General features: G+C 38.0%; 1 protein-coding gene across 2 annotated transcripts in view; it reads left to right on the forward strand.

Annotated features, from left to right (window-relative positions):
• Spata6 (spermatogenesis associated 6) overlaps positions 1-7,249 on the forward strand; it is a 91,617-nt gene extending 84,368 nt beyond the window's left edge. For both annotated transcript variants that reach the window (XM_021629111.2, XM_060366145.1), the window contains one exon: positions 3,645-7,249. In XM_021629111.2, the coding sequence (XP_021484786.1) occupies positions 3,645-3,825 (181 nt within the window). In that variant the 3' untranslated portion in view covers positions 3,826-7,249. The remainder of the gene's footprint in view (positions 1-3,644) is intronic.
• Positions 7,250-12,890: the final 5,641 nt, after the last annotated feature.

Here is a 12,890-nt window from a genome sequence, read left to right on the forward strand (position 1 = left end):
AGGTGTCATGCTTATGTTCTTGATCCATTTGCAGTTGCTTTAGGCAGAGTGGACGATGAGGATGTGTTTTCATTCTCCAACATTCAGATATCCAGCTTGCCTGGGACCATTTGCTGAAGTTTTCTACAATGTGTATATTTGGTCCCTTTGTCAAACTTCATGTGGCTCTAAAAGTGTGACTGTGTATTTGGGTGCTCAGTTTGCTTCCATTGATCAGTGTGTGTGTGTGCGTGTTTATGCCAGTGCCATGTTCAGGCATCATGGTGATGCCTCCAGCAGTGTTTTCATTGTTCAGTATTGTTTTGTTAACCCTGGGTCTTTGTCTTTTCATATGAATTTTGAGAATTTTTTTTCCTGTGAGGAATTACATTGAAACTTTGAAGGAGTTTGCATTGAATTTGTAGGTTGGTTTTGATAGGATATCCATTTTCACAATATTGATCAGGGTGGAAAACATAAAGATGGGTTCTTGAATTCAGTTTAAAAATATTTTATTGAAAAAAAATTTTGCATCCATGTTCATCAGAGAGATTTACCTGCAAATACATTTTTATTTGGTCTTCATATGGTTTGGTATCAGGGTAACTGAGGTGTACTTGTACTTGTTTTAGATCGTCTTTGACAGTCTAGTAGAATTTTGTGCTGAATTCATCTGGCTCTGCAGGTTTTTTACTGGCAATATGTTTTATTACCCACTTCTAGCTCATTTGTTATGTGTCTGTTAAAATTATTTACCCCACCGTGATTTACCTGTAGTAAGCCATATGATCTAGAAATTCAGCCATTTATTTTAGTTTCTTGGTTAATTCAGCTAAAAGTACCTCATTAATTTTTTTAAAAGAACTAACTCCATTTCATTGATTATTTGTAATTTTTGTTTCTGTTTCATAATTTCAGCTCTGGTTTGGATTATCTCTTTCAATCTGTTTCTGGCTATTGTTTGTATATTTACCCCTCCCAAGGCCTTTTAGTGTATCATTAAGTTTTTTGATATGAGAGCTCTTAATTTTGGGGGGTTATGTAGGCACTTAGTACTATAATATCATCTTAGGACTACCTTCATTGTGTCCCATAGATTTTGGTATATTGTGTGTTCATTTTCATTTAATTCTATGAATTTTAAAATTTCCTTCTTGATTTCTTCCTTTACTCAAATGCCATTCAATGGTGTGTTGTTTAGTTGCCCTGAATTTGTATTCTTGTCATCTCGGCTGCTGTTTACATCCAGCTTTATTCCATAACGTCAGGCAGAACACCGCTTTAACTCTGCTACACGGAGCCTTGGCAAGCCCACAGTTCATCCTAAAAGGGTTTCTGACATTTATCTATTGACTGAAAGTCAGGGAAGTCATATTTTAAAGCAGCTTTGAAACATGTATTGTCTAATGGGCCCAAAGCAATAGTGAATCAATAGTAAAAGTACAGAATTTTATGAAAAGTATTAATTGTTTTATAGTCTGAAGAGAACCCATACCATGTTTAAAATTACTAGTCTTTTTTTAACTACTTACCTTTAAGAGAGGTGAGTAATGATGTATGCTAAGAACAGGAGGAAGGAGAAAAAGGCACAGAAATGATAAAAATGCAGTACTTGTACATGACATTTTCAGAAAATAAGAAATTTAAATAAAAAATGTAAGTCCAACTTCAGTTGAGTGGGCTTACTGCACTGTGTTTAAGCATTAAATAAAAATATATATTTCGGAGAGGTGCACCGGCACCTTACTATTATCACATAGTAAAGTTGATGCTATATGGATCACAGCTAAGCAGGGACAGATCTGCATTTCGTGAAAGACAAACAGCTTGAACACAGTCAAGCAGACTCAGTTCAGCATGCAGACCCCTGGAGTAAAGTGAGGGACAGAGCAGGTGGGCACACAGCTTAGCAGGGTTAGAGATACAGGCAGATTTTCCCCACTAATGCATTTGGCTATGATTTTCCTGTATATGACTCAAATTGTCAAAACAGTGTTTTAAGTGACAATAGGGGTTATATCTGGAGAAAATTTACATGAAAATTTTGATACTAAATTGTCTAGACTGTTTCCTTGTACAAAACTAATAAAGGAAACATCATTGTGTCAAAATAGTAGCAATGAGGCTTGGCAAAAGTGCTTTTGAAGATTATAGTGGTATTAGACTAAATTTTAAACAATATTTTATTTTTTCTTTGAAACTTTTAGTTTATTTTTTTTTACAAATTACTTTTTATTGTATTTATCCACCCATTAACCTCCTCCTAGCTTCCATTGGTACCTCATATCCTGTTTTTCCCCCCAGCGTTGTCTTGTTTTTGTTACTGATTCCCTGGGTCCTGTTAATGCTGGCCACGTGTGCATGGTTACATGGGACTGTACACATACCAACATCCATGTCCCCAAAGGAGAGTGACTCTGTCACTCAGTGGCCATGGCTAGGGACTCCTCTGTAAAGGGTGGAGCATTGAGACCCCTTCCTGGACCTGTGCTGATATTTTGACTTAACCTTGTACGTAAGGACCTCCCTTTTCAGTGGACTGGGAGAGGGACACGGGTGGGGAAGAAGGAGAGTGGGATTGGGAGGGGAGGACGGAGGGAGGTACAGGGGGGACACAAAGTGAATAAACTGTAATTAATAAAAATAAAAATAATTAAATGAGAAATTCAAACTTAAAAAAATTTAAATGTTTAAAACTTGTTCCTAGTCAGCTGAGGTGGGTTTATTGATGCCCAGAATCTTAGCATCTTGTTGTGGTGGCATCCAAGAACAATGGCCTATTTTGTTGTAGGTGCCTCTGAGACCTCCGTGGCCAATAACTCAAAAGCTTGTAGGAAGATGCCTGGCGTGGCACGTGTGTGTGTTATTTGATTTGAAAATATGTTTTATGTATTTGAAAATATTTATGTAAAGATATTATGGAAAAAAATATTTTTACAAGTGAGGTGGGGTTTTGGCCCAATTTTTTATCTCCAAGTCATTGCAATTGCACACATGAACCACTAGGCTTGGTTTTTACTAAGTATTAATTTCTAACTATTTCTGCCTACTTCTAAATGTTCGGAGATTGCTGATAAGCTTAGGTAGCATCATAATCACTTCTTTGTCCCAAATACTGTACCATGCACTTTAAAGCTATTCTCTTGAATTGTATAGTTATATAAAAATATAATTAAAGCATGGAACTAAAAAGTTAATTAGCCAGTGTTCCAGAGCTTACAATGAATTCTGGCTTTAGAGGCTCTGTTCTCAGACTGCCTGCATCACAGTGTCTGTGCCGTTTTTTTGTTTGTTTGTTTGTTTTGTTTTGTTTTCCTACAAGATCTTATTATATAGACCAGGCTGGCCTAGAATTTACAGAGATCTGCCTGTTCTGGTATTTAAAGTGTGTGCCACTATGCCTGAGTTCTGTGCTGTTTTACCTTATTTTTAGTTCTAATCAATTTTTTATTTTATTTTATTCTTCGTGGTTTCGTATGAACAGTTTAGCTTTCCCTAATAGACAGTCAGTCTTGAAAAGCAAAAGCCTCAATGCGTTTTATTTCTCTCAGTCCCAGCAGAGTGTCCACACAAATAAAGTACTCAGTAAATATCTGAACTCATAGTAGTACCTCTAACTTAGTTTCACCTTTATTTAACCTTTCTTTTCTCATCTTTTCTCATAGCTCCTACCAGCGACCACATGGCTCTCTCCATTTGGATGACACTGAATACTGGTCCAACAGAACATCCTCTTACAAGGGGAAGTCCCACCGCCCTGTCTTTGAGAACAGCATGGACAAGATGTACAGGAGCTTGTACAAGAAGGCCTGTAGTTCTACTTCTCATACACAGGAAAGCTTCTGAGACCATCGGCTACCACCTGTATGAGAATCCGTGTCAACTTCTCAATGAAAGCGTTTGATGTGATCTGTATTCGTATGCCTTTCTTTAAAACAGGTGTTTACTGAGTAACAGACTCGAACCCAGCATAATCCTTCAAGTGGTAAATTATCAGTCAAGCCTTTATGACAGAAGAATGTGCTGTTTCCAATATCAACACTCTTCAATTCAGTCACACCCTCCAATTTGTGACCAGGCTCTCCTGCCACATGTTCCCCTACCACCACCAGCAAACTGTGAATAGGTTCTTTCTAGAGTGTTCATCCATTTTTATGCCCCTTTAACTTCCTTTTTACCTGCTTGGCTGGTTATCTTTTCTGGGTAATAATTAATATCAGCTTCCTGTTCTCAGTAACGAGCAAATGATGTTCTCTGCAGAAATGATTTTCAAGAATTTAAACCTGTTTTAACTTATATTAACTATCTTTTTCCCCTTAGAAGAGGCTATTGTATTTTTTAGGTTCCAAAAACTAGCTTTCTTTGTAAAGCTTACACATGCATTCACTGCTTCTCTGGAAGCCTAGCTGAGTTATCTGAATGTCTGACAGCTAGGTTAGTTCACTAGCAGAGTCCATGAATGATCCCAAAAGTAGCTAATATTTTAGTGTTGGATTATTTGCAATATTTTCTTCTAGGGAAATACAGTTTGATGCAAACAGAATAAATAAAGCATCCTGTGTTAGTAAGCATGTAGAAACTCTAAATAAATAAATGAAAATAAAAGAATCAATGTAATTTTACCTCTGGTATTTTCATAGGTATCACATGACCCAGGCCACTAGCATCCACACATTAAAGGCATCATGGAGGGGTGAAAATTACTCAGCAGCTGTCTTTCAGTTAGAGACATAAACCTAATGGTGGATTGATAAGATGTGTCGTCTCCTACTAGCCACTGTCATGAAGCCAGTGACACTTTGAAAGTACAAAGAAAACAATCACAATTGTACCAGAGTGTAGGGGTGAGAGTGGGTGTGAGAAGAGGTGAAGCTGCTGGAAGCTGGAAGAGCTGACAACAAGGGAATTTTCTCCTTGACCTTGCCATTTGTTAATTCACTTTTTTTTTTAAACTAAAGAAAAAACTTTGACTCATAATCCATTTCAACCTGAGTTTAAAGTATGACATACCTTTATGAAATGTCATAATAGAACTCTGAAATGAACCAATGTGTTTCAGTTTGGCGATGTGTAATATATCAAAACCACCCTGGGTAAGAGAGTGTGTCCAGGCTTCCATCTCATCCCTGCCATCTTCTAGCCAAGTCTCTTGAATTCTGTGCTTAGTTTCCTCAGTTGCCACAGGGAGAGTGTGGAGTATCCCCCAAACCATGTCTTGTGGATGAGAACCAATATTGTATGAAGTGGGTATGGGAACAGATATCTAATGTTCACACGCACACACGTGCTCACACACTCAGAGAGCCACTGGTAGAATGCTAGGTTGGAGAGTGCTGCAGGTGTGGGAAAAGCACTTGTAAACTGGCCCTTGGCCTAGGTTCCCACAGCCACAGGGAGCCTTGCCCAGTTAGAAGCCTCAGTGACCATGGTGTACTCTAGTATCTAGCAGAAATTCTTAGGCACAATTTATGTCCCTTAAACATTGAGCGCCTTATCTCAGGATCTTCTAACCTAAGAACATTTGTTATTGTCACCACCATTCCTACTGCTGTTCCATTGCACACTCACAAATGGCATCCTCAGATATGTCTTGACATGGGCCAACAAAGTGTTGCACTGTGAAAGCACTGAGTTCCCCGACACAGGTTATATTCTAATGATTTGTTCAATATGTTTCCAAAGGTTAACATGAATGATGATCTTTTTAAAATCTATATCCGGGGACTGGCACAATCAGTTGGCACAGTGCTTGCGCATGGGCAGGAGGGCAGAGTTCAGATCCCCAGCCTCCATGGAAGAGCTGAGAGCAGTGTGCCCCTCCATGATCCCGGTGCTGCAGAGGGAAGATTCCCTCAAGCTTATTGGGCAGCTAGCACAGCTGAATCTGAGCTCTAGGTGCAGCAAAACTCCATGGCCCAAAAGAGAAGTTGGATAGTAACTAATGGAGGAAACATAATGAATGGTGGCCTCTGGCTTTGACACACATGAACAAACACACACACAAACATGAACACATGCAATCCATATCCTGAGTGGAAATTGGTGTGTTTTAATTTAAGGAAAAAAAAACCTAAAAATTAATCCATTTTAAATTACTTTTTGGCCAAGCTTTGTGACACATGTATGAACCCAGCACTAAGGTAGACAGAGGCGAGAAGATTGTTGTAAGTTCAAGGCCAGCCTGGTCTATATCAGGAGTGCCAGGTCATCCAGGACTACACTGTGAGGCTTTGTCTCAAAAAGAAAAAAGATCCATTAAAAAGTTCCATTTTACAAAAATGGAATAAATAAGCCCTTGCTGCAGTTGTGACTACCATTAGATATGACGAGAACCACCAAAGGGTGGTATTCTGGAAGGCATTTGCTACGGGTTGAATTTTGCATCTCTATGAAAGAGAGCTAATTCCTAGGTATATAGCATCTTTGCTGATTGTCTGTCTGCCTGTCTCCTTTTCCCTGGGGAAGGAGAGTTCATTACTCCATTGCTGTGGGTTTATAGGCTGTATTATGTGTATAGAGAATGCATTTAAGGACTAATAGTATTTTATCATTTACAGGAATTTACTATATTTCATATAAATCTAAATAATCATTAGACTTAATTTGAAAGAAAAACAGACTTTTCTTTTTAATGTATTTTTTTCTATTTAAATTTAAAAAGTTTGGAGGCAGAGATAGGAGGATCACTGAGTTTGAGGCCAGTCTGGGAAACAGAATGAGATCCTGTTTCATAAGAATAACAAAAACTTAGGGAAGTTAGGAGAGAAAATGATAGTCAATGATAGTCAATGAAGAAATAAAATCCCTGGTTCTATTAGTTATATTTTCAAGTCATTTATTATTACTCACGTTTGATTTTTAGACATATATGGTGATAAAGGTATCAATTGGAAATGGTCTTCAGCTTTCTGTAATTGTGCAATGGCCTAATGTGAATGTCCAGGTAATCCCAGCAAGAGGGTTGCAGTGTGACTTCAGAGATTAAAAACCAGGAGTAAATACAGAGGTTTGGTAATGTACTTAATTGTTAATAATAGCTTTATTCAGATACAGCCTATTGAAAAATAAAGTTCAGTAGTTTTTACACTGTTTGCTGAGCTGTACAACCATAACCGCTAAATTCAGATATTTTTATCAGCCCAGAAACAAGCCTTGTATGTGAACAGTAACCACTTCCTGCTGCCCTTTCCCCACAACCTGTGAAAAGCACCAGTCTACTCTCTCTTTTTTCTTCTGCATATTTCATATAAATAGAATTATACACTATGTGTGACTTGCCTTGTCTGGGTTCTTTCAAGTAGCATGATAGTTTCAAGATGTGTCCATTTGTGTAACATGTTTCAGTGTATAGTCCTTTTCACTACTAAATAATGCAGTGACTGCCCATTTTTTGGTTGATTGACAGCTAAGTTTTCCCACGTTTGATGTTTTGTGAATAGATGGCTTTACACCTTTTTTAGTGTATGAATTGCTGTCATGTGGGCACCAGGGCCACCGTGTTTTATAGTCATCTATCTACCACTGAAGAGAACCCCTCTAGTCTTTTACACAGAGACCCTCAAAGTCTCTCCTAGTTGCTAAGAGTCCCCATGGTTTTTGCTACAATTTATCCCTGATCTTAGCCTTTATGGGCCTCAAGTGCCAGGGCACCTGACCTCCTCACTGGGACCACTTCAGCCCTGGTTTCTAGTGTACTCTATGCAAGCCTACAACTGGAAAATGCTCACCACTGTCCCAATTTTCCAGCCTTGTTATGCCTGTGGCAAACTCTCATGGCTTTGTGCATGAGGACATTCAAAGAATCAAACGTTAGGATCCAAGTGACATATGTACCCTTTGGATATGGTGGTAGTTTAGTATGGGAAAAAAAAATCGGCCACTGTGATAGACATCAGAATCAGAGTGGAATGCAAAAACAAGGCATCACTCAACAGACCCAAGGTATTTGTCAAAATTTAACAGGTTTTCATTATGAAATAGAGGTGCAAGGAACTTAAGTCCATGAAAACCCCTGCCTCCCATTTCTATAACAAAGTATAGGCAATGGCTTTAAGAGAGGAAAGAGGTAGCACACTGCATAAGGCGGCATATGGCAGAGCAAAGCTGACTCACCTCCTGCCAGAAAGACAGAGGAAGAGACAAGTGTCCCACAGTCCTTTGAATACGGAGCTCACACACCTCATTAGATAACAATTCTTGTTCCCTTTGTTTCCCAAGAGTTCAGCTCTGTGAAACAGTCCTTTAAAACACCAAAAGTCCTTTAGCCCTTTTGGTGATGCTTAAGACACAAAATATAAGAATGTAATGAGAGGAGAAAACGTTTTCTGTGAGATGTGGAGTAAGGCAAAATGCCTGCTCCCAGGCTGTTAGGATCAGCCTGGTCCTGAAAGTCCTGGTGAAGATTTAAAGGTGTCCTGTTGGTATAATGTTCTTTTGAAATGTATACACCTTACCTTTGTTCATTCGAATGCTGATTTCTGCCCACCCCCCTCTGGTTTCAATCTGGATATTGCATTGTGATACTTACTCTAAGCATCCGGTCTCAACTGTGTGTAAACAGGCCAAAATAAAACAACTAGACACAATGTTGTGCAAAGGGAGGAGCCAGAGGACAGGAAAGAGGGGAGGAGCCAGAGGGCAGGAAATGAATGGGAGAAGGGGCAGAGGAGTGCTAGGGAGAGAGCTGGAGGAGAGATCTTGGAACAGAGTGGAGAGATAGACTGGACCTAAGATATCACTAAAAGCAAGTATAATGTGGGAAATCTAAATGTTAGGAAACTATGAGGGCTTGGAGGTTTAGGAGGAAGTAAGTATTGCCCAGCTTTGTGTTCTAGGTTAACTAAAACCCAGTCTCTGTGTGGTGATTTGGGTATACAGCTGTTTAGGACTAATAGCAGGATTACCAGAAGATATATCAATAGTAAATATTAATCGTCTTTTACAACAGTGTCCAATGAGAGTGAAATGTAAAATTAAGTTTGAGATGACGTGATCCCATAGATGGGAAATCATTAACATCTATTCAGAAACTGGTAGAGGGAACTATTAAGTTCAATGAAGTTGCAAAATCAATGTACAAAAATCTGTGTCATTTTAGACACCACAATGACATAACTAATAGGAAAATTTAAAAAGCGATATCATTTACATTTGTAACAAGAATAAAATATGCAGAAATTAAAGAGATGAAAACTATGGATCATTGATAAATTTATAGATGAGGATCCAAAGATATAAATTTAGGGTTTGGAAGAATTTACATTGTTAAATGTCTTTACCACCCTAAGCAATCTCTGTAGTCAAGACAGGCTTCCTCAGAATCCTAATGGCAATGTGTAAATAAAGTTTTCATATGGAACCATTAAAGTCCTCAAATAGCCAAAGCAGTTGACCCAGAAGAAAGCTGGAAGTACTTACACTTTCAGATTTTGAATTACATTTGAAGGCTGTAGTACAACATGCACTGGCACAAAATCAAACACAACCACAAACAGAACAGAGCGAAGAGCTCAGAAGCAAACCGCACAGAACTGGTTAGCTTTCAGCAAAGATGTCAAGAATTCAAATGGAGAATCGGCCCTTTGAAAGTTAGAGTTTGGCAAGCTGTATTAAACTGAGATACAAAATGAAATTAGGTATTTACAGAAATCAACTCAAAATGGAAGAGACTCAAAACATAGTTTCAGAAGAAAATATAAAGTTTCTTGAAATTGAGCTGCTTTGCAACAGATTGGTTGATACACTCCACACACAAGCAAAAATAAGCAGTAGGGATTGCACCAAACTATGAGGCGCCAATAGCAAAAAAACAGAAAACAAAACAAAACAAAAACAAAAACAAAACAACCCAGTGAAGATGAAAAGTCAGTGCAATGAAAAATATGAATCATCTAAAAGCACAAAATATCCAAACCACCTTATATTTTAACAGTCCCCACTTGGGATTTGGGATACATACATGCTCACGTGTGTGTGTGTGTGTGTGTGTGTGTGTGTGTGTGTGTGTGTGTAAATATACAGAAGAAATCAAGACTACAAAAAGTTCTGCTTTCCTATGTTCCTCACTGCATTATGATAGCAAAGGAATATAATCCACATGTGTCCATTAACAGATGATTTTAATAGTTTTGCCTTTACTAAAGGTTTCTGGTTTGCAAAGAAGCCTTGCCATTATCTTATGGATGATAAATAAAACAAAATACTGCATGATCTCATACATGGGAATCTAAACTAGTTAAATTCAAAGGAGAGAGGAGGGCAGTGATTGACATAGGATAGAAGAGGTGGGTAATGGTGATCAAAGGGTACAAAGTCTCAGCCATGCAAGATTAGTACATTTTGAACATTAATGCACAGCCTGGTGGTGATAATCTGTTATCTAATATTTCCTAAAATATTATACATCTCAACACAAATGTTAACTATGTAGACATAGTTCATTAACTTGATTAATATGCTCATTTATGGCATATGCCTATACATCTAAAATACACATAATTTTATATATTAACTTAGCTCATTTGTGTTTGATAAGGATAAGAAAGTATGTTGCTATATTAGTAGATGCCTCAATGAAAGTGCTAAACATAGAATTCAGTAGAGTAAGTTAGAGTCTGTGAAATTAAGGAACTTAGTCTACATATTAACGTGAGATGGAAATGATAGTATCATGTCTAGGAGTTGTCCCGTGATTTGCATATTCTGTGTGAGCTTTTCTGTCTTAGGCACCTTCCTTCACCTCTGTGAAGCATCTTCCCTAGGGTCCTCCTTGTTGTTTAGCTTCTTTAGGACTATAGATTTTAGTATGTTTATCCTATATTATATGTCTAATATCCACTTATAAGTGGGCATATACCATGTGTGTCTTTCTGCTCTGGATTACCTCACTCATGATGATCTTTTTTTTTTGTTCCATCCATTTGTCTGCAGATTTTTATGATTTCCTTCTTTTTAATTGCTGAGTAGTATTCCATTCTGTAAATGTACCATAATTTCTGTATCCATTCCGTGGGTGAGGGACATCTAGGTTGTTTCCGGATTCTGGCTATTATGGATAAAGCTGCTATGAACATAGTTGAGCAAGTATCCTTGTTGCATGATTGAGCATTTTCTGGATATATATATATATATCCAGGAAAGGTATAGCTGGATCTTGAGATAGCACTAATTCCTAATTTTCTGAGAAAGCTAAATTTCTCAGCTGATATTCAATATACATTAGAATCTCAAAAGAGTAAGCTCTAATACCCATGAAGGAATGAACTTGTCAGTGAGAATGAGATCAGTTAGGCAAAGAGCAAGCACTTCTTTATTCCATGTCCTTTTAATAGGCTACCATTAGAAGATATGGCCCAGATTTAGAATGGGTCTGACCACCTCAAATGATCCAATCCAGAAAAATACCTCACAGGTGTGCCAGAAGCTTAGATTTTAGTTAATTCCAGAAAGGGCCAAATTAACAACCAAGAATAGACATCTCAGAGGGTTGGCACAATTACGCAGCTCTGATACGGAGGATGCTGGAGACAGCAATGAGACATAACCGTTCTCCGGAGCTGACCCTGGAATATGTGATACACATGAGTATTTCTAGGTGTATATGGCTTCTGGAGTCATACTGATTAATTAAAAATCTTCATTCAATCACTTACCTGCATGTTCTCAGACAAACGTCTTTGAGTCTCAGTTTCATGTGCAAATTGATGATGCCACTACTCCTTTAAGATTTCTCATCCATTACTAACTTCTTGAAACAATGCTGTGCATCTGCTAAGAGCTTTAAAAAACATTTATCATCATCATTCGTATCAGCAGCAGTGGCATCTAACTATTAGATTCATTCAAAACACCTTTTTTTTAGATTTAATTATTATTTATACAGTATTCTGCCTGCATTCGTGCCAGGAGAGAGCACCAGATCTCATTATAGATGGCTGTGAGCCACCATGTGGTTGCTGGGAATTGAACTCAGGACCTTTGGAAGAACAGCCAGTGCTCTTAACCTCTGAGCCATCTCTCCAGCTCCCCAAAATGCTTATTTTTAAAATAATCACTTAATATTGTTCTGTTGGTATAATGTGTTTTTTTTTTTAATGTATACACCTTACCTTTGTTAATTCAAATGCTGATTTCTCTTCCCCCACCCCAACTCTCTGGTTTCAATCAGGATATTGCATTGTGATACTCATTCTAAGCATCCTGTCTCAACTCTTGTGTAAACAGGACAAAATAAAGCAACTAGACACAATGTTGAACAGGGAGGAGCCAGAGGACAGGAAAGAGGGGAGGAGCCAGAAGGCAGGAGATGAGTGGAAGGAGAGGGGTGAGAGGAGAGCTAGGAGAGCAGAGCTGGAGGAGAGAGCTTAGAGGATGTGGAGCATGAACCAGACCTAAGATTTCACAAAAAGCAAGTATAATGTGGGAAATCTAAATGTTAGGAAACTGAGGGCTTGGAGGTTTAGGAAGAAGTAAATATTGCCCAGCATTGTGTTCTAGGTTAACTAAAAACCCAGTCTCTGTGTGGTAATTTGGTTATACAGCTGTTTAAGATTAACAGCAAGCTTTACTAGAAGATAAACCAATACTAAATATTAATAACCTTACAACATGGCTCCTTCCACCAATCATAAATAAATTATGATTTTAAGTAAAAAGTTATTTTGTAAAGGAATCTACCATTTTACATGGCATAAGCATGCTAAAAATATTTAAAATTTGCTCAAAGAGTAGAAAAAAACATATGCTTCCCTATTCTCTTCTGTGTCCTGGCAGTGACTCACATATAATTTATTCCTACAGCTGTCCTTTATAAGGAATGTGTGCTGGCATAGACACAGCATAATTTGCAGAGGCTTTGTTGATAATCTTAAACAAAAACAGTCAAAAACATCTTAGTTCTGTTGGAAACCCAG

Source organism: Meriones unguiculatus, chromosome 12, assembly GCF_030254825.1.
Source record: "Meriones unguiculatus strain TT.TT164.6M chromosome 12, Bangor_MerUng_6.1, whole genome shotgun sequence".
Classification (NCBI taxonomy): domain Eukaryota; kingdom Metazoa; phylum Chordata; class Mammalia; order Rodentia; family Muridae; genus Meriones; species Meriones unguiculatus.